Source organism: Hesperophylax consimilis, chromosome 4 (genome assembly GCF_061612785.1).
Source record: "Hesperophylax consimilis isolate HC1 chromosome 4, BYU_Hcon_1.0, whole genome shotgun sequence".
NCBI lineage: Eukaryota > Metazoa > Arthropoda > Insecta > Trichoptera > Limnephilidae > Hesperophylax > Hesperophylax consimilis.
The window spans coordinates 37109046-37135127 of record NC_142839.1 but is presented as its reverse complement, the minus strand read 5'-3'; the positions used below and the strand labels follow the sequence as shown (position 1 = coordinate 37135127).

The window sequence follows — 26082 nt, the reverse complement described above, 5'->3', positions numbered from 1 at the left end:
AAAATAATATACCTACCTATTTAATCTTTATTAATACAGCATAATTAGTGTTTTTTTTGCAGCTCTGGCTGTTTCTTGCAGAATGCATATTTCACACACGTAGTAAGGTCAGACAGTTGATTGCAGAGCTTACATTCACTAATACGTATTCTACAGAAAACAGCCATACCTGAAAAACCACCAATATCTTTAAAAATCTATCTTTAAAACTCTCTATTCTTTCTCAGGCGTCCCTGACTTTTTATACCATCCACTACTACTAAACTTGCTACTGTAGAAAAATTACATTATATCGACTTTAATTCTACTCCGTATCTTATTCCCATGAAGAGATATTGAGTAAAGTCTTCCTCAGGCGACTCCGACTTCTTCTAGCATTCAAACTACCCTCTAAAAATTTCTGGCACTAATGAAAATAAACTTTGAAATTTTTAGCAAAATCGGTCTGGTAGTTTTGGAGTCCATAGGGCTTAAACAAAGAATCATTTATATATATATTTTATGTAGTTGAAAGATCATTACTTCAGGCGGTGGTAAAGGTTGACAGCCAGCTCCTCCTTGGCGCGGGTGCAGCGCACCCTCACATCCTTCAGTTTGTGTTGGTTCTTTAGCATGGACTGCAGTTGTTGGCAGTGGGACTCGCACAGCATCCGCAACACCGACACGTCTCCCAGGTTTGCCGCTTTCTGCTGGTTCTGGAATATCAATAAACAACTTACTGTGACATGAGATACTCATGGACATAAGGGAGGTGTTGGGAAGTGAGTTAGCTAAGAGTTTCACATATGCACTCATAGAGGGCAGTCCAAAGAGCTTGCTTGGAAGTCCGCAAGATGGCAGCTAGTAGTCAGTAGTCGCTGGGGCCAGTTAGGCTGCTTCCAGACAAACATGGTGTTTGCAGATCTCATTTAGCCAGCTCCTAGTTAGGTCGACCATCGAAGTCACTCTTGTAATACGCGAAGTATTGAATAAATCCCCGATTTAATATAAACAACTTATTCTCTAAAATCTCCTTCCACGACGAGTTGGAGAACTGTTTGTGGGAACACAACAGGACAGGACCAGGGTATCTATTCCAGAGTCTCTACCACGAATTACTCGCTATGCGCCATCTACGAACGAAAATCTCTACGACTTTTGTCATAAGTTCTATATTTATACATTCTTGAGTGTCGCACGGTTGAAGAGATGACTGTGTTGGCAACCCTGTGAATATTGTCTATGTTTCTGATGTGTTTGAGGTTTCTATGGAGTTAATTTGAAATTTCAAAAACAAACCGTTGCCGCGTCGTTCTGTCAACGTTTTTATTTGCTACCGCATTTTTTCTGAAATGAATGGCGGTGGTGGATACATATCGAAATGCCAGAAAAATGGTTAAAAAAACTTTGCAGAACTAAACGAATCCGATACCAACTTAGAAAAGCGCGCGGGAAACGATCTTTTTTTTTTTTGTATAAGGCAATTCACCAGGATGCAATGAGATTTTGACAGTTTTGCCGATCTCTACTGCTTCGACCCACTCGTTGTTTAAGTCGAATGAATTTTGACGTATGGCGTGTAGTATGTACTTTCGGTGAGACTCAAGAATAACAAACTCTACCAGTGTATGTACTTTCGGCGGAAATTGCGAGCGATCGAGACTGGGGAATAGATACCCAGTATTCTAAAATAATTTCATCCCAGTATACAGTTTGAGTAATAACTCGAATATGATCTTATATGAAGCAGTACAGGAAATATTTGTAGATCTGTTTATCACTTCTAACTACAAATTAATGCATTAGAAAGTGCAGTCGAATAATTATTAAATGATTAGCAATCACAGAAAATATCCAGGAAAAACTAATATTTTTTTTTTTTAAGTTATGCATTTCGTTTGTTCTGGGAGGTGGACCCGTGCGACGCAAAGTTTCTCCGGCATTATGTGTATAAAACATATTTGAGGATGGCAAAACTTATGCGTCTAAAAAATTTCAAATCTTCACACTGTAATAATGATAAATGTTTTATTATTTTCATTTTTGTTACAAGTAGAGATATTGAAATCCTCACTGGGATCTGAGGATTTCATGTACAAAAATTGAATTGCATATATGAATAATATTTATTTATTTATTGCATCTCACAATAAATAAATCATGTTTTTTCTCATAAAAATTAACCTCACTATGGCCTGTATGAAGTTACGAAATGAATTGTAAATATAATGTGTATATTAAATATATAATTTTTTTAGTGTGGTTGAGTGGTTTATGTATCAGTCTGTATATCTCACTTTTATTTTGCTTTGCAATAAAATTCAAATAAATGCAATACGTATTTCTGAATGTATCCGAAAACTATGAACTGTTTTTATAAGGTGACGAAATACATTTTATTATTAGAAATAAACACATAATTTTTCCCAACTCGGAGCATAAATTGAATCAGTTTGATTTATTCCCAGGTCAGAACCGAGGTAATGTTACCTGCACAAAGGAGAAGGCCAGGTCTTTCTGCTCCTGTTCGATGCGGCGAGCCTCGATCATGAGGTGCTCCAGTCCACTGAGGCGCTCCTCCAGCCCCTTGATCTTCTTCATGCCCTCCTGCCCCGCCGTGGTCATCGCCTCGCCCACGTCCGTCTGCAGCTTCAGCATTACGCTGTCATCCAGCTGGGGAAACAAACATACAGATTGTTCACTTTAGAATGAGAATATCCAATGAAATTTTTAATATTTTACACTGGATGCATTAGTCATTTGCTAATCTTATTTTCTTATTTTAGAAGTGTGTTTTCTACAGTGTAATTTCACACTTAGCCCTTAGAAGACGGCTAATATATTTTAAATATATCAAGACCAAAATATTATATTGAAAATTATATTTGAAATAATTGACAATGTCAATATTGAAATGCATTCAAAACTTCTAAAACCTAGCTCTATACACTGCACATTGCAGTGCACCTGAAGGTAGTCATTTCACTGAACTGCTATTGTAGTTGGTTGTATCCTGAGGGTTAACTGTATCTCTACAGTAACTCTTTTAAAATAACTTAAATTTATATTTAATATTGTATCTTCACTTAAACCATAGAAATAAGATAAAAATACTTATAATACCCACACTCAGGCTTCGCCTTCGTGGGATTTTTTTTAATTATGTACATTTATTTCAATATTTTTTATACATTTTTCAATATTTTATGTAACCATGTATGTATAAAAAAAAAATTCAATAAATAAAAAATAAAAAAATAAAAAAAATAAAAAGCATTATTCACTGTAACTTAACCTAATTTGTAATTAAAACCATGTACCTGCTGTACCATTGTTACTATATATAACAAATAGTTAACACAACTGTAGTATCTTTATTATTTTAATGAGGGGGCAACATTTTACCCATGCACTCATATCAGATTTACAATAATTGAGTTGTTTGGAATTTAAAAATAAGTTAATCCTTTCTTCTCTTCAAATAAGAATCCAATCGAGCTTTAAATTGGTAGCATCGGTGACATTTTGTGGAAATTTATTCCATGCATCCACAAAAAGTATTTTGTTAATTTTTGTCCACGGAGATTTATATTTTTGTTGGTGGTGAAGATTTCTTGTATTACTTGCATTAATTTCATGTAAAAGCTCAATAGGGCGTTAATAATTATTTTGTAAAATGAGAGATAAATAGAAAATTGAAAAATAGTTGTTACAGACTTGCGTCCTTGAGGTTTTTTCACAAAAACCGCACTGAACAAATCATCCAAATATTTTAATCTTCTTACAGGTTAAGTAGTTATCGTCCATTTTGTTAATCTTAATAAGAAGATTAGAGTGTTCACCTTTCACAGGTCAAAGACCTTGTTAGTTGAAAATACAACATAATGTTTATAACTCACCAATTCCAGAGCATTCTTGCAATACTTGGCGATGTCCCTCAGGCTCTCCTGGTTCTCCTTTGCGGTGATCCAGTGCAGCAGCGTGAGGGCCTCGCGGGTGCTCTGGCGTCCCCGGCCGCGGGCGAAGCGGCGCGACAGGGAGGGCGCAAGCCCGTCTGCCCCACCCCCGCCACTCGCAGCTCCCTCATGGGAGGTGTCGATGTCCTCGTCCCCCTCGGAGGCCGTGCCCTGCAGGCTGGAGGTCTTGGAAGAGCCGTCGTTGGAGCCTGTTGTCCCTGGAGAGTAAATATATGAGATTTAGAATCATGCGGAGCAAATAATGAAAGAAATCTTTTTAAGACCCAGCTGACCCAGCTTTAGTGATAGTGCCCTTGAGGTGATTTTTACAAAAAAGGCACTATACAAATTATTCAATTACAATTATTATTTCTGTTTCTAACAAGACCAATGACATTACAAAATTAATATCTATCTGTATTGCAATGATGCATGACTAACCCTTGCCTATAGATTTTATCTAAAATGGGTAAAATGGTACCTTGTATATCTGTCTGAATGGGAACTCCCGGCTCCTTGTGACCGTCCTCCAGGTCCGGCAGCTTGCTCTCACTGTCCTCGTCGTCGGAGCCGTGTCGCTCACTGTAGGACTCCGAGTCGGCGTGCAGGTCGTCGAAGGCGTGGAACGGGTTGGACACGGCGTTCAGGCGCAGCGCCGGCAGGATGGGGATACTGGACAGGGTCTCCAAGTCTTCGTTGAAACTGGAAGAGACATTGCATTCATTACCTTCAATCACTTCATTATATATGCTTCCTTTTCAATATTTGATGAGAAATTCAATATTGAAATGTCGTTAACATTTTTTTCAATGGTGTGAGTCTGTAAGTGTTAGTAGTAATAAGCGGGAGGAATAAATAGAAGCTTACTTTGATAGATCTTCTGAATATTCATCTTTCTTCTTCAAATGCTCCCTGAATTTTTGTTCAAAGTCCTCAGCCCGTCGTTGGAAGAGACTAGTAACATCTTCCATGTTAGCAACAACAGCTGCCCAGCCCTGAAAATCAAACATAAAACACTTTTATTAAACTGTACAAGTTTATTTTTAATGTGAATCCATGCAAGAAAGAGACTTAAACTACCAAGAGGTAGGTGCCATCAAAATGGTTGCATGGAACTAACAGAACATTCAAACGACATAAATTGACTTGACAAAACGAATAGTACCCATATAATTTCAGAAGACATGTAAGTCACATTGAAGACTCACAGAGGCCAACGTCCATAATTTAAAGAAGATGTATGTATGTATGTATGGAGACGTGCTCCTACCTGTTGCTGCAGATGCTGGTCGTGCACCAGCTTTTCGCAGACGTGCGTGTGCTCACGGGCGTGCTCCCAGAACTGCTGCGCCAGTTGGGAGCATGCCACCACCGTACTGTAGTTGGAGTTGTTGGCCGCCATGGATATGCAGGTCTCCACCTGGTTGCGGAGGTCCACGTCTACAAAAGATAAGTTTAAATGTAATCACTTGCTGCCATTTGAAGTCCCGAAGCCCTTTTGGACAGAAGAAGAGACTTCTAAGCTTTACTCTAGAAGACAGATTGAAACTCAAAGGCCCCAGACATGCAATAGCAACCTGATAACCATCTTTGATCCCCACAACGTCTCTATTTTACTAAAATAAAGTAGCTATTTGCGTCTGTCTGTTTCTTACTTAGTTCTTCTAAACTATGCAACAGATTTTGATAGACAAGACATTAGCAATAGCAAAGCATTGCGGGGATCCACTAGTATACTAGATATGAATATTATATTTATGGAAAGTAAAGAAAAGTCGAGCATTGCCGGGTCAGTTAGTAATTGATAAAGAAGATTTGATCACTGGTCACAGAGAGAAGAATCATCTTGGAGAACATAATGTTAATTTTTGGAATAAAGTTGACATTTTTCAGTTTGACAGCGTGGCAATACTGAATCCCATTTTTCATAATAATATAGAAATGGAGGTAAAAAGGTAAAATATTAAAATCTAATAATGCGTAAGCACCCAAAAGGTCAGATATATATTTGGCATTGTTGTTTTTTGTTACAACATTGTCTACATTTACTCTTTTCATTTAACAAACCTTTTGCGTAATAAATGTCATGCGCATCTAGACCTTAGTAATTATAAATGGTTTCTTTTCCCGCCTAAAACAGTGTTTTCCTGTAAACCATCTGTCAAAACAAACTCCTTTGCTTTGTTAGTACTATTCTAAATTAGAACACATTCAAATACGAATAGAAGCTGGTTATCCTAATCAATTGATTTCCACAATAATTCTATGGTATTTTTTATTTATTATTGCCAAATCAAAATTAGAAAGATTATATCAAGATATAAATAGCAATCTCGAAACTGGTATTAAATTTTCAAGGAAAATGGCGAATGGGCCAAATGCCAACTGTTTCTTATATGTAAGTCAGATATGTTTACATTTATATGTTATGAGTAACAAAATGATTCCATGTAAAACAGGATACATTAGAGCAGTGTTTCTCAATGTGGGGCACAAACCCTGCCCGGGGGCCATTTGAATTTTTTGGGGGCAAAGAGCAAATCATCAATTGAAGACCCCAAGGCAAGAAGTTGTTAACTTACATTGAAGGCATTCTGAGATATTTAGACTTTTGCGTTTTGCCTTATAATTTTTTATTTGAATGTCATATACAATGTACTGATCCTTCATGGTGTAGTAAACAAACCAAATTTACATTACATCTAGTAATATTAAGTAGTTTTGCAGTCTAAAAGTTAAAATAAACATGTTTTCTACAAAAAAATGTAGTTAACATGTTCATGCCATCTTCAGGGATAGGTGAGGAAGATACAGAATTGAAAGGCAAGAACATGTTAAATTCTTGTTGTTTTATTTAATCAAACAAATTAAACATTTTTTTTATATAAAGTAACTAAATAATAATTATTATTGAAAAGAAAAGGTAGCAGAGCATGTGTCAATTTTTTTTTGAGACTTAAGTCTATCAATCCACGAAAAACCTCATCCAGGTATGGTAACAATTTTTGGATATCATTCCATTTGGCCGCATCGATTTCTTTGTTATCTCTCACTTTTGATGACAGCATTGGCGGGGAAGATAATGTTTCACACCTTTTTTTAAGATCCACTTCTTTCCAAGGCTCTTCTTCGGAGAGTGATTCGCGATATTTATAAATCCCGAATTCCTCCACTCTTATCCAGCGAATTCCTTTTTGAAAGTTAACCTTTTTTCCGATAGTGTTTTTTGTATTGTGTATAAAGTTCAATTGCTGCCCTAATTCTTTAATATTAACAAACTTATCAGCCATCATTGTCACGATGGGTATATTTTTTGTGTTAGCCGAAATCATTAAATTTACATATTGGTCCACTGATTGAATGGACTGGCATCTATTAATTTTTTTTCTACCAATGCAAAATCTCTATCAGAGTCCATATATGAGTGACCAACCTCAGGAAATTTATGGTCAATTATTTTGAATTTTTTTGCTAGAATTAAATATTTCCAAAACATAATAAATTATATTTTGACCGGCACAAGAGTCACTCCTCGCAATAAGGTGAGACTTGTTGCTCTGAAGTTGCATGGTGTTGACAAAGGCCATTAAACAACTGGCAATTTCCTCGCTCCCTCTGCCCCCTTCGTTTTCACTCCAAACATGGAAATATGACCTATTTAACTCCTTTGTCACACAATGTAATCCCAAATTATAGAGCCACAGTTTTCTTAAATAGAAAGCCACTTTGTGGATATCTTTGGGAGAGGTAGCGTCTTTTCCAAATCAAATGTGATGAAACAAGTTTCATCACATTCAGATGCCTTTTTCTTATCATGTTTTTGCATTTCAAATGCAGCTTTGTACATATTTACATGAATTTGGTCAGATTTTTTGCTAACGCAAGTCCCACAAGTGTCTGTCTTAGGCACACCAAACGACAAGTTGAAATCCTCTGTAAAGATTCTAGTGTAACGATTCAACGAAAGAGGGCATACTCTTTTTCTCCACAAAACATATTATAGAGCTCATACAGTTTTGGGATTGACAAATCGGATGCGAGGTACAATTTACTCAATACTTTAAATCAAACTCACCAGTTTGATTTAAAGTATTGAGTATCTCATCTTGTTGTACGTATTCCAAAATTATATCTCCTGTACCAGTGGTAGTAGCGATATACTCTAGACTACTCTGATTATCTTCTGAAAATACAAAGTACAATAAAATAATCATTTTTAGTTCAATGTTCAAAAGAATTTAGTGTCACAATAAAGTATGTTTAAGTTTACCTACCATTAACATGACATCATATTGAGATATTCCTAATAATATCCCAAACTCAACACCAGTCAAAGAGTCTTGAACACTTTCTGAAACGAAATATTGTAAAGCATTAATGAAGGAATTTAAAACATAAGAAAACATAAAAGAATATTCAGAGTCACAGAGTAAAACATTTTTTTTGCATTTACCATCCATTAAAATTACATTATTTTGGGGTATTTCTAAATGCTTCTCAGGTTGTACTAAATTAGTGGACTCTTGAACACTTCCTGAAACAAATTAATAAGCATTACAATAAAAAAATTGTTGACTTTTAGACAGAAAAACACCAAAACAAAAATGATTCACCCATTTTAAAACTACTTTAAGGATAAATTAAGATGAACAATAATGTTTTATACAGCTTACCTGATTCCCTGATCATCTTTTGACACATCTTCACCATTTTTTCACCTCTGGAACTCATTTTCAATGATTTTTAAATAAAAAAACACCCACTGCAAAACTTTTTAAAACCACCAAAGTAAACGTTAAAGTGAGTGAATAACATGTTAACCATAGAAATCTAAACCAATGTAGATGGGAAGAAGTTGTTAATTACAGAATTACGGCAAGAACTTGCTAACTTAGTAGTTAACAAGTTCTTGCCCTGATTTTATCAACTTAATGTCACAGAAACACGTAGTTAACATGTTCATCACATTGATTTAAGCATGTTCTTGACGTTTTTAAGCTCTGGCATGGTGTTCATTGGGAAGAGCGTATGCGAATTAGTTTAGAGAGCATTCTAACTCATTTTTTACGAAAATGTAAGTTAACAACTTCTTGCCTTGGGGTCTTCAATTATTAATGTTAAATCTCACTGCACCCCTGACTTTTTGAGAAAAAAAAGATGGCAACACTAGCGAAAATGTCAAAGCGTAGAGTTTCTAGTCAATTTGTGTGCTTGTGGGCTTGAATTATGATCTATTATTAATTTGTAGATTGATACGTGTGGTGAACTTCCCCTTGCAAACTTGCAATTTCACTACAAGGCTATTTTTCGACTCTGAACCAAAATTAAAGTTTTTTTTTGTTAATGTGAAACCGCGCAAATGTCCCGACTACTAGTTGTAGTGGGGAGGGGAAGGCTATTAGGAGGAGGAAGAAGTTGAAGTACCTGGCTATTAAGATCTATAACACGGCCAAAGCCATTTCAAGCAATGTTTCCATTCTGAATGGTGGTCTTACATTAGGGCGATACTGAGAGTATATTCCACTCTAATATACTATATATTATTTTAAATGAGTAATTTGTGAAATAATACAAATCAATCAAATTAAATTTACTTGCACACGTCGGGATTAGAATCTACGACCTCCAATTGTTGCTAGACGAGAGCCTTACCCCTCGACCACGGAGGCTGTTGAAGTGGGGTATGGCATAAAGAAGGTTGAGAAACACTGCACCAGAGCATGCTTAAAATACTGTAAGCTCATGTGCGTTTTCTTATGCAAACAAACATAAGGATATTAACATGTTGCAACGCGTTGCGAAATTTGTCAATGACAATGGCTTGTGTTCATTACTCACGCATTCATTCATGGTGAAGATTGATTGAACCTGTTCAACCTTGTCTTGTAATTGGGAATTGAAATCAGGAGAAGGATTAAGGAAATGAACCTAGAATTGGTTTTAGCTTCTGCTGCAATAAATTTATTCATGCAGTATTCATTTCGAAACTAACTGGATCAACCACTCTCTAAACATACAATATGTTCACCGAAACTCACAAGCCAATTTGAACCCAGTACTTCAACTTCAAAAAGCAGAATTATTCATTAGAATGTTGAAACGTCGAGCACAACATTTTGTTAGAACATATCATTGATAGAGAATGCTGGATTTAGGATGCCCTGCAAGGAATTTTAGAGATACCCGGGTTCTCATAGGTTTATTCAATTCCTAAGTAAGGGGTAGACTTGAAAATGCATCGGTAATTTGGAGTCCACACTAGTATTCCCTCACAGAGAGAGTTCACAAAAAAATTCTGAGATTTCTCTACATGGGTGAGTATGGCTAAATATTAATCGATAGAAAATAACACAAATTGGCTGTACATGTGCTTTGGGAATGAGAAAATAATTATAAATAAATAATTATTTTTACTTGGTTATAACTATTTATTATCAGAGGTAAACGACTGAAGCAGAGAGTAATTGTATCAATTGAGATAAAACCATGTTGTTTATTGACCATAATAAACATCTACAAAGTAAATAACTATTAATTAATGTGAGATACATGCATCGGCATGTGTACATCGGAAATAGGACGCCCACTAATCTTGAACCATGCTGACAGTGCATGAGCTGCGCACTCTGTACCGTCACTCTAACTTGTATTGTCGTCTGTCCCATGAAAACTCACCAATGGGATACTCTAGCATTATGAAAGTTTTACAGAACATTCTCACAAACGTTTCAAGAACAATCAATCAAACTTTCAGCTCAAAAGGTTCTTTAGATAGCTAGCTATCACCGCTTGAAATTTCTAATAATCTGTAGCGGGAAGATGTTAACCAGTGGACTGTTTTTCGCACACATGTTCGCTCCACTTTTTACGACCATGTTTCACGCTCGCACACATGTGTGAGCTCTAATACCATCCATGCGGGAGCTTTTGCGAAGAAATTTTAACCCTTATGCTTCGAAAAATGTATAAAGGAAAAAAATCAGAATCGCTCACACTAATGTCACTGAAAAATTCTACTGTAATAATACTGTTCTGAAGAAGGTTAGGATATAAAGGGAAACTAGTTGACACAATGTATAAATTATAAATTATAATAAAATGGTTAAAAACAAAGTAACTTGAATTTAATGCTTGTCAAGCCACAAAGTTATTGTTTTCTTCGATAATTGAAGATAATTAAATATAATTGGGGACAAAACAATGACAAAACTGAGTTTTAAGGCTATTTTAAGTAATAATAAAAATCATGCCTTAGATATTTCTTTATAGTTAAAATGATTTATTAACAAAATAGACAAGATTGTCGGCTGTGGTATTGAAAATTAGTCAATTTAGGTCAGGATAATAATAATAATTTACAATTATTATCTTCCTGAGGTGTCTCCGACTTTCCAACCATTCCATTTTGCATATAATACTAAATAACTAAAATTTGCTCAGTAATAGGTAATCCAATGCAGTTAACATAAAATGAATTCAAAATGATATTAAATTTACTGATCCACAAAAAATTTCTTCGTGAACACGTAGAAGGTCACCCAATGAGGTCAATAATAGAAATTAATAATCAATAATAACCTGATCCATAGTCCCAGGAGGAGCGGGGGGGTTCGCTGGACTCAATGATATTCTTGCTGAACATGTAGATGGGATTAGTGTCAGTGCCGGCGCTGTAGGAGCAGACCTTGGCCTCGTGGCGCAGCACCTCACCCCCGCTCACCAGCAGCACCTGCGAGCTGGCCGGGATGTCGCAAACCTTCTCTATCTTCAGTTTCAGGGTCACCACGCTGGAATGGCAGAAATGAGGACTTGAACATTTCATTATCTTGAAGTGATATGGTTATGTACGAAAAGTGTTTTGTTTTTTAATATTCTATTGCCCTGAACCAGTGAGACTATAACGCCCACAATATGGCAATGCTGTAAGGCAGAAGGAAAGGATAAGAGGATATTACACAAGTGTTCAGTACGGATTACTAAACCTAAGGTCAATTCAAGACGTCACTATTATACTAAACTAACCCTCACCAGTGCTGTACCAGGTGGGATAATACCACTAGGACATAAATATGTATTTAGTTTTATGTCACTAGCTGGAAGCCGTAAATATAAGTCACTAGCTAAGAGTCGTGGATGTAAGTCACTAGCTATAAGTCTCAATACTTAGTTGCTAGCTAAAAGTCTTAGTTGTAAGTCACTAGTACCTAATAAATCTTAACTTTAAGTTTTTAATTTATCAAATCAAACAAACGCTTTGTATTGAGCCACGAAATTAATTATATTTAACTGGTTTCACTTGGACTCAGCATTAGTAAGGTTCATTTCAATCTTCTTTTCCCCTTCATTAATTCCACCTCACAGCCAGAAGACAAATTGTGCCATGTAAAGTAAAAATAAAGATGTGTTTAATCATTGAAGACAATATTAACGACTCTCAAACGAAAGAAGTGAAACAGAAAAGACAGAAAAAGATTCAGTCGCATTGAACCTAGGACTTCTTCCTTGTAGGAGAAGTGCTATGACCACTGAGCTAATTCAACCATATCAATGTCATATTTAACTGTATCAGACTGATCTTTAAAGATAGCACCAAAAAAGTGCATCAAGAAAATGAAGACAATGATGATAGCTCTCAGTAAAAGTATGATACAGTTAAAAATTACGCAAGAGGATATGGTTGAATTAGCTCAGTAATCAAAGCAAGGAAGAGGTCCTGGGTTCGAGTGATTTTTTTTTCTCTCATTAATTTGTCTTCAATGATAAAATGACCCAATTTGAGGTTCTACTCATTGAGTAACTCGCTTAAAAATAAAGATATGTATTTGATTTTGAGACACATGCAAAAGATTAATTATTATGAAAACATCATGAATAACAGGTGATTAAAATAGAAAGATAAAAACTAGAAATTCATCTTATCATTTAATTGACTCACAGAGAGCATTAATCAAGTCTTTATAAACTGAATTGGGAAACATTTAGATATAAAATAGCTGGAAAAATGTACATATTATATGAATGAACGAAACAGATTACACATCTGCCCTGTTGGCTGAAACGTTGGCTAAAGAAGGAGGTAGCGCAACATGGCATAATACCCCAAAAACAAATCACTATAATACTTTTAGCTGTGAAAATCTCAAATCATACCTGTGTTGAAAAATTGAATAACACTATTATCAAAACATTAATTCAAAACAACATCTATTCATAAGGTGTATATTTTTACCCCCTTATGGGCGTGATTTAAATTTTGTACAGCTGACAAACAACCATTCACTCTACGTTAATCGTTGGTTATCAGTTGAATGGGGTTTGAAGCGCGTTTATTAGTAAAGCCCAAAATATTACATTATATTGTTAAACTTTATAGAAAATAACCATAATGTATTAACGACAATATTAATGACAATTAAATACAGTGTATTTTATAAAAAAGTAAATACATAAAATGTACAGAAAAAAAAGTTTTTTGTTTTAGCCAAAATGATTTGATGAATGTAAATAACTAGTTAAACAAAGACAAAGGTTAGAAATGCCTTTATTATTGCGATACAAGACAAAAGGGGTAAGTTATTTTGAAAATATTTTTATCTTTCACAATTTCCCCATACCTCGAATGATAACAGATAGTATTTTCATTGTAATGTCTTGCATGGCTTTATAATAAAGAGCACGGCACGACAAGATATAAAAATAGAATGCAAAACGTCTCTGTTGTGAATCATCTGTATTTGAAAAGATAACTCAAACAATAAAAGATATAAAAAGAATGAAGTGTAAATTAAATTAAATACGGCAGACTTAATGAAAGTGGCCATTTGTTTGTTTATTTAGATGTTAAGATGCATTTTTCCCAATTGTTTAAAACATTCAAATCGGAAGAAAAATTCATTTGTGTTTTTGTTAGTTGATTAGTGAGCTTTTCAAGGGATTCAGAAAATGTAGTAAAATGAATGCTAGCAATTTAGCTGGAGGGGAAAATGTAAATTAACTTCCTGAATCCATACAACAAGGACCTTGGATATAAAATGTGACATTCTATAATCAGATAAGATTAAAATCATGTCAATAAACATGAAAACATTCAAGAAAAAAATAGGTTCTTATTAGCTTAACGATTGCAACCTGTTTTTAAACAATAATATAGGTTTAACTTCATTGGCAATTTACTACTTACTGCATGTCTTTAAATGTGTATTTAATACTAAAAAAATAAAGATTTATTGTAGCATATTCCGAATCCCTCAAAACATTGATAATGAAAATAATTTGGGTCTACTTTACTAGTACTACTATTATTACTAGTGTAAAATGAAACTCGCTTAGGAAGTTTCCACTTAAAAAGTTTCATGCTTAAGACGTTTGTTTTTTTTTGGTATTTTGAAGACTATTTTTTCTGGTCCCTTGAAAAACTTCTTAACCTTCCAGCGGGCGCGTTGAGAAATTTCCCTTGAGCGGGCGCTTGTCGTAAATTTTACGTCATCAAGTTTTCTCCATGTAAGTGGTGTTTTCTTTATACAAACGTTAGGGAATTTCTTTAAGGATATGAAAAATCATAATAGGCAGTACTTAAAAAAAAATATTTGATTTTCTTAAAAAAAACGAAGCAACACTCTAAACATGTTAATATTTCAAAACAAAATATTGTATCGACCTATTTAGTCAGAATCAATATTCTCATCCTTACAATTGTTACAAACCACCTCAACTGAAGAATGGTTCTTGCATGTAAAGGACTGGCAACGGCAACACTTCATTGATGCTGAGGATCTTTTCTTATCCAGTGCACATAACCGACAAACACCGCATTTTGGAAAGCTTCTGTTTTCTTCTTCTGTTATCGGTTCAACTGCCCTACCGTAATTCACTTTGAGAAAAGCATTTATATCTTGCGGTAAATGTTTGACATTTGATTTGACTCTAGCATAGCTCGAAGCTCGATGCTTACAACTAAGTCGCAAGAGTGGGGGAAGCGATAAGGCGCGTTTGTCGTAAATTTTACGACAGCGCGCCCGCTGGATGGTTAAGAGAGTTTCACTATAGTTATGACAGGACAAAAGAAATGATAAACTTGAAGTAAATCACATGCTTCATAACATCCCGACAGATAAGCTACAACATGAGTATAAAAAAATAACCGCTAACATTATTCCGACTCTAAGCTCTAACACATGGAAATATTATGACATAATTGGGATATTATTGGTAGTTAGTTATTAAGTAGAAAAATAAATACAGGAGGTACTCTCTCAGTAACCTGCCACCCCAAAAACCGAGCAAGGTGTCCAATTAATGAAAGCGGCGGATTATAGTGCATACACACAATATAAACTAAAAACCAAAATGGGTATTTTATAAAAATAAGCAGACACCGCCATCGATCTTTCGTAAAATTTTAATTATTTTGGTTTAAAGTTAAGGTCTTATGTGTACATTTATGCCATTTTATATACTTATTCCAACAAAAATGTGGCAGAAGGAAGAATGCGACAATTGCTAGAATACACAGAGGACTTATCTAATTTTCCTAAAACAACAATAGTGAACCCTGTTGATCGGTAAAATAGTCAGCTAAGCTAGACGGGTGTGTATTGACTAAGTGTGTAAAAGTAAGATAAACCAACCCGTCGCGTCAGTGTACAAAGCTTGGCGCTCGAATCAAGCCACGCGGTGGACTACTAAATTTGAATACTGGCAAATTGAGTTTGTGCTTTTAACTAGTAAAAGTAACGGCAGATTATAGTAGTTTGCGGATAATTGAGCGGCGGATTACAGAAAGAGTACAAACGTTGTGATGATTGTATTAATCATATACACCAAGAATAATGTATTATTTTAGTATTATAGTGATTTGTTTTTGGGGTTTCGGACAGCTTTGCAGTGTCCATCATCAGGATATCCGAAACTTTGACTAAAGAAGGAGGTAGCGCAACATGGCATAATACCCCAAAAACAAATCACTATAATACTTTTGGCTGCGAAAATTTCAAATCATACCTAATGTATTATTAAACTCAATTTTTATCATAGTACAACTAAACAGAAAGTAAGATATATATCAGCAAATAGATGAGTAAATAAATTAATAGTGTTTACAAGTAAAAAGTATGAATGGATGATAATAATTACCTCTCCAGTGCTAAATTGATGTCAAAGGTCATCATGGTGCCCGTGTCCACGTGAAATACGTAGAGCATCTTGCCTGATTTATTATGTGCTACAATTAAATATAAATAAATGCATTCACAATGTCAGCTTTCGCCGCTTCGTAAACTAATGATTACGTCTATCTCCTCTGGTCAGTGTCCACCAATGTCATCTGCAACTGCAAACACTGTAAACAAACCAATAAACAAACACCACATTAGCAAAACTGTTACGTATATAATCGTAACAAAGTAAGAACTTCTCCTTCCCCACATAAAAGGAACTGTGTGGGATGCGCCTGGCAACACTTTTCTTCAAGGTGGCAAGATTGGAATCGGAAGGTAGGAAGCCGTCATTCTTTATTTTTTGGTTCAACGGCTTGGAGCACCGTGGAATCATAAAAACACAAATTGCCCACAAATTTTCTTGACAACTTGAAAACTCTGCCCAGAGAAAAAAAACTAATCTAAGCTGATATAGAAACATAAATTATTACAATAACCTAACCTATGAATGCCAGCACTCGTTGTCCACTTAAACCCTGAAATTCCATCAATGGTTTCCTGTTTCCCTTACTCAAACAAAAAAAACAGGTGGCGCTCAAGATAAATTCACGCCAAATGTTAACTTCGGCGTTAACAAAACATTTGTTTAATAACATAAATATGTCACATCTAGCATTATAGACAATTGATTATTTGGGATTGTGGAAATAATGAAAAATTTTGTTAACGTGGTTCGGGAGAACAGAGAAATAAATAGACAAATGGTCCAATATATATATCGGGAATTAATTTCCATACAGGTAAATTTGTTTTAAGGCGATGCACTACGTTGTATAATATTCTAAATTGAGCCGCTATCAATAACAACCCTTACGTAGATGGCGATAAGGTTTAAATTCCCGCTTAACACCATCCGCCTGTATTGATTTATGCAAGAAAAAATCATGGCCAAAAAGTGAATTTTATTTTATTTTGTGGATGTTCAGGCATAAATATTTAAATTTTTTTGATCATTTTATAAATAACTTAATTTGTCACATTATACAATAAAATCATAACCGAAAATGGGTTCGTAAGTAGGAGATTTTGAACTTCAAAGCAGTTTTCATAGGCCGTATACATTATTTTTTTCTGGGTTTATTAAAGCACTTATCTAAAAAATACTCGATTATTTCAAAGGCCAAGATGTATTCTACTCGCAGTATTTAATTAAAGCACCTGAAAAATTTCTAGGCGAAAAATTTTCAAACCAAAAACACATGATTTTGCATTACTACGTATGGGATCGCCTTAAAGAAAAAGATATAGTACAAAGAAGTAAAGCGCCAATTCCCTTAACATAATTTTAATAAATAAATGCGAATGTAACATTTTGATAGTGAACTAATATGGAAATTATTTTGTTTTCGAGCAAAACAAGCTGGAATCAATTTCCTTTTAAAAATTATGTTATTTGATCGATTTGGAACCTTTTGGATCTGACGAAATCTTAAGACGGGTTAACCCTTAACAGAGAGATTGAAATATTCGTAGAAGGCTATAACCCTTACTGTGCCACGACATTCACCGTACATTTCCTATTGGCTCACCACACTTGCCTCGATTTTATGGTATTTTGAAACCTAAAAAATGCTTTAAGAATACTATTTTTTTTTATTCGCTTGGCAAGTAAGTAATGTATCTTAAGATTATTCAAGATTGTTGTTTCTTCACTTGCAAATATGTTTATTTTATCTGTGAAAATGTGTAAAAAATTGCAAAATTCCACTTCAAAAATCATGACTAGTCATTTTCCAAGTCATAGTACTATATTTATTTATGGGAAAGCCTCATATGACTTATTTTAATTATAGAGAACCCTTATTTACCTGGAAAATATAATAAATCTCAATCTAATAAATTTTGTCTGTATTACATTATATTTTTTTATAACATTAGAGTGTACGCCGTTGTACGGCGGGCGGATGACATTTTACCCGCAGCATCCTAAGAGTTAAGTAAAACAAATAAGTCATGAAGGTGTTTATCTTCACCTGAGAACCAACAAAAGTTAGGGCGGGTTATTTCGGAGAATTTGAACAATTCATCAATAAGGAAGTTGAGTGAAAAATATTTTGACTTATAAAAAATATGTTCATGTAGATAAAAAAATATCGATTCTAAAAATATAAATATATTTCTATATTATTATTCTTAGAATTAGTTAAACGTTCTTGAAAAAGCATTCAATAGCAATAGTGTACGAACACAAAGAACGCGTGTTTCGGCTTACAGATTACCAGCACTCAGTGCCTGAGTCCGCCGGAGAAGATATCCGCCGAGTTGTGGACACATAGAACGCCGGTAAAATCCGCGCTATTTGCGCGGTAGCCTGATAGCAGCTGTCAGTTTTAACAAAATGTCAAGCTTGTAGGAAGAAGATTTTATACTTTTTTTCTTGAAATTAAGTAATAAACAATTGGTATTCATCCAATTAATAGTAGTAGAAAAAGTCATGGTGAATATCATCACTTGTTTAGTGAGCTTAAGGCGGACGAAGAAAGATTTTTTAAATACACCTTATTTCACTCGTGACATTTGAGGTTATTATAAAATTTTCTCAGTTCGTACCGTTTTCATTCATATCCTTACTGATTTCTTTCCAGCACTTGTCGACAACATTTCTGTTCCTATGTAAACTGTTTCTTTTATCCCAGATCGGCGATTTGTTAAAAACAGCAGCAATTAGTAAGTCGCTCATTTTGACAGGACTTGTTTATGTTTTGACACTTAACTAGCTTCCAAAACAAGCCTCACTAACCGGCCGCACCGGCGAGCCGGAATTAAGAATTCATTCCGGTAAAGCTTCTCGGCGGGCCAGCGCGCGGACACAAATCTGAACCTGCCTTCACTATGTGCGTTCTCACACGTTTAGATACAAACATTCTTGTCGGCGCGCCTGCGCCAGTCGGCCGCTTACTCGCCGGCTAATCTGAAAGCCGAAACACGCGTTCTTTGTGTTCGTACACATAGACTGTAGACGCTCCACGATTGGTCGAAAGAATTCTGACGTCACATGTGTCGTGACTTGTACGTTCAACGGATCACCTATGGTGCATCTCTTTCTATTACATGAGAGATGGTCGGTTTAGATGAGAGAGGTGTATAGGCCAAAGGTTTATTTGGGTTTGTCAAATATATGTACGTATTTGTTGTTATTATTATATGAAATGGATTTCTAAAGATACATATTCGTATAGTGCTTTATAATAATATGTTGTTTATTGCATAACTTAGAAGTTTTTATTATTATACATGTCACATAGCATGTGATACACTTCAGGCCGCCGGCCGCCCAGAAAGGTCTCACAGTAAACTGGGCTGTAAACCGTTATTTTACTTTTGGTCTTTACTTTTCTGCGCGGTGGTCCTGAATTAGCGCGTGGAACGTCAACAAGTAGCCACGGCAATACCGTACAGTACCGTACCGGGCGGGAAAAGCAAATATTCTAACTTAAAATATTAATTTAACTATGAAATCTTAATCAATTTTCTTTTTTTTTTAATAACATCAATTCTAATAGACGGTTAACATTGGTAAAAAAATTACTGGAATTCCTTGTTGAAGAATTAAAATTTTTTCCATACAAAATGCTTGAGCGTCGTGGTTTTCACAGTTCTAATGACGTCACACCACACCCCGCCTCTTACCGCTCGGATTCCGCTCGTTTTGGCGGGCTTAATAAAATTTAAACTTTGAGAATTAATTTAATTATGAAAACAAACTTAAAAAAAAAAAAAAAAAATACCAGTATTTAAGTTTGAATGCGAACATTGATAAAAAAAAATAAAAAAAATGGACTCAACTTCCTTATTCTCAACATTCATTTTCGGGGTCTGTGAAAGTTCTGTTATTATAGGCTAGTTACTTAACAGAACTGAAATAATAACAGGACTTGAAAAAAACTTGCACAGAACATGAAAATTAACTTTCAAATTTGAAGAATTGTTCAAATTCTCCGAATCAACCCGTACTTAATAAAAAAACTTAAGTAACAAAATTTCTAAAATATAACTAAATAAATACTTGGCAGTACTTTTTCAATGCGGAGATTTTATAGAGAGAAAGTAATATAATAATTATTATTAAAGTATCAAATGCAAGATGGATGGATTGGCTGGACGGAGAAGGGAATGTCAGAAGGATAATATGTGATGCTCGAGTAAACGGAAGAAGAAGCTGGGGCTACCAGAGGAAGGCATGGCATGATCAAGTAAATCAAATACTTGATTCGGGTCATGTCAAGAGTTGGCATGACATAAGAGTCGATTTGTAATGTATTATTGGAGCAAGGAATGTGCACTAGGACAGAGATGTTTGGAAGCCAAACTTCTCTGCCTACCCCTGCAGCTAAAAGGCAGTAAATTTTATTTGATTATTCCACAAATTATTCATTTAGTATTATTTATATATAGTATTTTTGCGGCACATTCCAGAGTGGAAGATGCTCTGAGTATCGCCCTGGTGTAAGACCACTATTCAGAATTGAAACGTTGCTTGAAATGGCTTTAGCCACGTTTGGTGATAAGATCTGAGCAGCCAAGTTCTTTCCCACCTTCCTCTTCCCCTCCCCACTACCTTCATTCTCACAACATACCCCAATTGAGTATGTCAGTATCTGGTGAAGTATTCAAATTGAAAATATATATAAATAAAATAAGAAAAAAATCTGCAGGATATTATTAGCAAGTCTGGAGATTCAATTTGTAACTTTAGATTTGAATATAATTATAGATTTTAGATAGCGAAAAATGCGATGAAAAAAATATAGATAATTACATGTCAATCTGGTTTTTATTTGTGTTTTACACTGTAAATGAACCTTGCAGAAAAATATAAGTTCCATATTTTTTAACATTAAATCCTAAACTTTGGAGCAAAATGGAGGTAAGATACCACTTGACTATTATTGAGACTGCTTACTGCTCATTGCAAAGTTATTTCAAATATAAGCATAGATAATAATATTCATTTATTTTTGGAATAACTGATTAAAACCCATAGACTAATATTAGACATCAATGGTAAAACCTCAAATTGTAATATTTAATTATTAAAGACAATATTAGCGATTCTTAAACGAAAATCCGAAACAGAAAAAGATATGATCGCAACTAGGACTTGAGGGTTTAAGTCCTAGATGCGACAGTATCTTTTTCTGATTTTTCTGTTTCAGATTTCCTTTTAAGAATCACTAATATTGTCTTCAATAATCAAATAAATAATAATTGTTGTATCTTATTCCACCGTTTTTTGCAAATGTACCGACTTCAAGGTCAACGTACTGACAATAATAAAAAGTTAAATCTTTCAAGAGATGCTCAGCCATTGTTGAGACTTTGACCATGAAAAAATAACTGAAGGGATGACTCACAGAATATCATAACCTGTAAATCGACAATGACAAAACTAATATTTGATAATGCCAGTCATCAAATCATTTTTCTTTATATGTCTATAAATATTGTTCTAAAATACATAATATTTTAATGATAAATGACAAGGTAACAGAGACAGTGAATAAATAAATTAAACAAGTTTGTTGTGATGTCATACAATATTGTAGAATTACTTCTCATTATGATCAAATAAGTCAATCTATTGGAAGAAACTATTATTTATATATAATGTAATTTGAGATAGAAGCTGATATCATTGAATTATTTACAGGGTAATATTATTAATAAACAGGAAGAAAAAAAAATAATGAGTGAGAAGTGAATATATAAGAAAATATGTTGCTTTTTTATAAATTCATATTTGACACTATCAATAAGTTGTTGATTGGCTTATCAGTGTGTTAACCTTTTACACAAGTAATAGAGGTGCATTCACTTCCTAGGAGAGCGTTTTAAAACAAGGATGCCCCAATCTTATCTAGAATGTCAACATCCAATGTGAAGGTTGACATTCACCCCTCTATTTAAACATTGTGAGACAAGAGATACGACTAAAAGAGTTGATAATGTATAAAAGCTGGGATTTGTCAGGTTTATTACCTAGTGAGACAGGCTGGGGGTGACTCATAGGACAATGCTACATCAGGGCAATGCGCCTTGAAAGAATTGTGCGAAAAATCTATTTAACAAAGTTGATTGAATAATTCTGTTAGATCAATACTAAAAAGGAAGAAGAAAAATCAGTAAAAGTAATAATTTGGAATGGGTGGTAGGTAACTACCTATTAATTAACAAGCCTCCAACATAGCCCCCTCATACTAGGTGGGTAGGTAGGTACTTATATTTACTTTATTTTTTATTTTGGTGCAAACTTTATTATCAACAATTAACAGCCTTTATATTATTTTGTAAACAGATTTTTTTGCTATGACTATGTGCATAATATTATGAAGCATGATTGTGGGGAAAAACATGTTCTGTATTAGAAAACATACATTATTAAAATTGATATGTAGACTTTGGGGTGGACGAAATTAATTAATTATAATTCATGAATTTATAAACAAAGCCTCGTTATATTGAAAGACCGTGAAAAAAATTGTAAAGTTGACTTAGAAACTTCAGTTTTCGAAAATTTAGCCTTGTGAATACTTTTAATAATATTTAGAAAAATTTCGTTGGTATTATTTAATTTTTCGAGTTATTATTGTGTTCCATCGTTTTTTATATTCTTAAATAAATGTTGTGAAATATCAAATCAAAGAATAAAATCAATCTTGCGCTAATGACTAACATGTCACTGTGACCGAGAAGAAAATATTTGTAATATATTATGACATTACATAATTTAGAAATATAAACACGGAAAGGGTTTCATGGAGATGTAAAGAAAATAAAGTTTGCTGACGAAATCGATACAGATGGAGAATACGAGATGTGACCTGCGTTTAATTTCACTTCCTCTATTTTGCTATAGTTTTGGGCGGCGGGCAGAGTAACGTCAAGTTTGTAATTCGCAGCATATAGCATAATATAGCGCGTACATATTGGTGTATTTATTTACAGACTATGACAGAATAGGAACAAACATAAAAGATAGACTGATACCTGATCATAACAAAGGTAAAACCATTCCAAACAAAGAAATCCGCATCGAAAGGTGCAATTGACCAGCTAGAATAAAACTGACGGTCATACAAAGTGTCCGAAAACACTGTTCCCGACGAACAAAAGGGTAGACGAAATACACAATAAATCACTATAAACTCACATTTTCTTCGAGTATTTTGCAGATTTCCGGCCATTTCTCGACGCACAAACTACACGGCGTCGCAAACGGCAGTATTATAATAATTTAACATTTGTTGCAATAGGCTTGGTCACTGCCGAGGGATATTACGATACATTTCGCGAAGCACAAGTTTACCATGAACACTGAGGTCACACAAGCATCAGCTGACGCTGTTCGTTCTTTGTTTGTAGTGTCAGAAAGTGGCTGCTTCTCACAATGGTCGCCAGGTGGTGCTGAACACACGTGCGATTATGCTGCCATTTTCTCAGAGTGATAGATTTCAGTACTAAGAATGTTGTTTACATACTTTTGACGTTTATGTTTCAATGTATTGATTTTTTTATTGTTGACTGCGTGTTTACTTGTGTGTTGAATAGTATAATAAAATTATTTGCTAGATAATATGACCAGGATATTACAAAATTGAATGAATCTTTCTTATTTTTTATCAAATCACTTAAACATTCGCCTTGCCTTGCACGGCCAGATTTTTCAAAAGAAAAACCTTCAGAGATTATACTATTTACATACTATATTCCATAATCCATACAACTTGTTTACAAAATTTCGGCACTAATAAATAGTGATACCTACAACCGTAGCAATGTTTGAAAACGGATAAAGCGAAGCGAAAATAAACATTGACGTCAAATTATCCAACACGTGTATTTTATTTTGCGTTGTTTATTTCTGAGTAATTTGCAATTATCAGTATTGTCACAATGGCCACAGACTGATTGATGCCAACCGGAATAGGTACTAATTAAATGATAAATTCGACTTGTTTACCTAAATATTTTACTGTCACGTCACCGATCTCATCGATGATATGTATAAAGATGAATCAGACCGTCGAATAAAACAGATATTTATAATAGAGACTCGCAACTAAAAACAAGTCACCACTGAGAACATAGAAGAAGTCTACCTGAATAGTAAGTTTTTTAGGTTTACAGGGTGAGGGTTTTATAGCACCCCAAAGATTTCTCAAAATATACCTCGAACATTTGTGGTGCTGTAGACTGTTAATAATGATATGTATGGATAGCGATTTAAACGCAAGATGGTTGGGATACGAGAGTATAATAGATAAAACAAAAATATTCTCTGAAAAACATTATGAAGTAAGATAAATTTAAGTAAGTATTCGGGATCGCTGGCTACGATTACGATTTTTTTTAAATAAAACCTTTTGCTTCACCGTAATTACTTTAAAAGGCAACTACATGTCTGCATTTGGGAAATTTTAATTATTACATTCTAATTTTCATTTAGTTGCATGTTGTGGGATGACAGTCATTTACAATAACTTAATTATGCGTGGTCAGCATTCCCGAATATTTACCGATAAAATAATAGGTAAGTATTATTAGGCAAAGACATAAAAAAGTAATATAAAATATTATATTTTTTCACGCTTAGCCATCTCCATAAACCTAAAAAATCCTGGACGGAGAAAAGGGGTATTTTCACTGTTTTTTTTTTAATTCTCGAAACAAATTACAATGATGAAGGTATTTTATATTGACAAATAAATTTTCCACAACTGTTTAAAATGCGCCATTTTCGATTTTCCACCAAAATTACATGTTCGGGAATTCGGCGTCGTTGGTGTCACGCCGGACAGCGATGGTGACAGCCGTCTCGACTACAACGTCATGTCATGACAGTGTCACGACATGTAGCACCGTTGGAACGGTTTCAGAATATACGGACTTTTAAATCAATAATTATGAATGAAAATATTAAAATTACACATTTTCAGTACAATGATCAGAATCAGAAAAATAATTTTTAAATCTTTCACACATTTTTAACGGTTTTCATATTTTGTGAAAATACCCTATTTGCGAGCAATTTAGGGTGAGCGGGAAGATGTATGAAAAATGTCAAAAACTACATAATTTTTTTTAATGCCCATTACTTCTCTCATCAAATACCCCAAATCAAATCAAATCAATATCAAATAATAAAGCGTTATAACTGCATTAACAACACAAAAATAAAATTATAATTGTTCATAATGCACCACTTTGCATTATAAATCATCAAAAGTTTGTCATACAAGATGGTTGCCAGGCAATTTCCCATCACCCTAGATTTGGCTTCAATGCCATTCATACATAAAATCGTACTAATCTGTCCAGGGCTTTTTAGGTCCATGGATAAAAGGTTAGGTAGGTAGGTACTAGAATATATTTTTTAAATCTTTACCGTTTAGATAGCTTCATTTTTTCAATCCCTTTAAATCAATCACAGATTTATTTATAACAGCATAAACCCGAAAACCGAACGCACGTGATCACAATAATTTTACTACTAAAAATATATTTCTTTTAAATTCTATGAATTTCACTATTTATTTTTTTCAGTACATTATTATTATTAGGAACGTTTGTGATAAACGCTGTGCTCTCTTCTAGAGCTCAAGATAAACTAAATAAGTACTCGTCTGAATCGTAATACATCGAACACAGGTAAGAAGAAGGTATCTACCACTGGTGCCAGATTGTGGATAGTACGCCATATGCTATTTCGACATTTTCAGAATAAAACATGAAAAACCTTTCAGCTATCTCCCTTCCGTCCAGGTACTGAAATAACGACCCTTCATAATGTGTTTAAAAGAAACTGGGGAGATAGGTACCTAAAGTCCCAGATTTTGTGAACCTACCTACAAAACCAGGTAGAGAAAATGTGACCTGAGCTTATGTCCTGTTTATATGTGTCCGTTGATTTGTATGCAGTTTCGTTTGCATGC

The 26082-nt window shown here is 34.4% G+C and overlaps 1 protein-coding gene across 1 annotated transcript in view; it reads right to left on the bottom strand.

The window, feature by feature from the left end:
• Window positions 1–23523, bottom strand: part of Atg17 (autophagy-related 17) — a 52236-nt gene extending 28713 nt beyond the window's left edge. The window contains exons 1-9 of the mRNA XM_089630911.1: window positions 23301–23523; window positions 16068–16272; window positions 11514–11722; window positions 5206–5375; window positions 4803–4930; window positions 4417–4637; window positions 3879–4153; window positions 2470–2652; window positions 523–695 (exon numbers count right to left, since the gene is read on the bottom strand). Coding sequence (XP_089487037.1) covers window positions 523–695; window positions 2470–2652; window positions 3879–4153; window positions 4417–4637; window positions 4803–4930; window positions 5206–5375; window positions 11514–11722; window positions 16068–16135 — 1427 coding nt within the window. The 5' untranslated portion in view covers window positions 16136–16272; window positions 23301–23523. The remainder of the gene's footprint in view (window positions 1–522; window positions 696–2469; window positions 2653–3878; window positions 4154–4416; window positions 4638–4802; window positions 4931–5205; window positions 5376–11513; window positions 11723–16067; window positions 16273–23300) is intronic.
• Between the last annotated feature and the right edge of the window lie 2559 nt (window positions 23524–26082).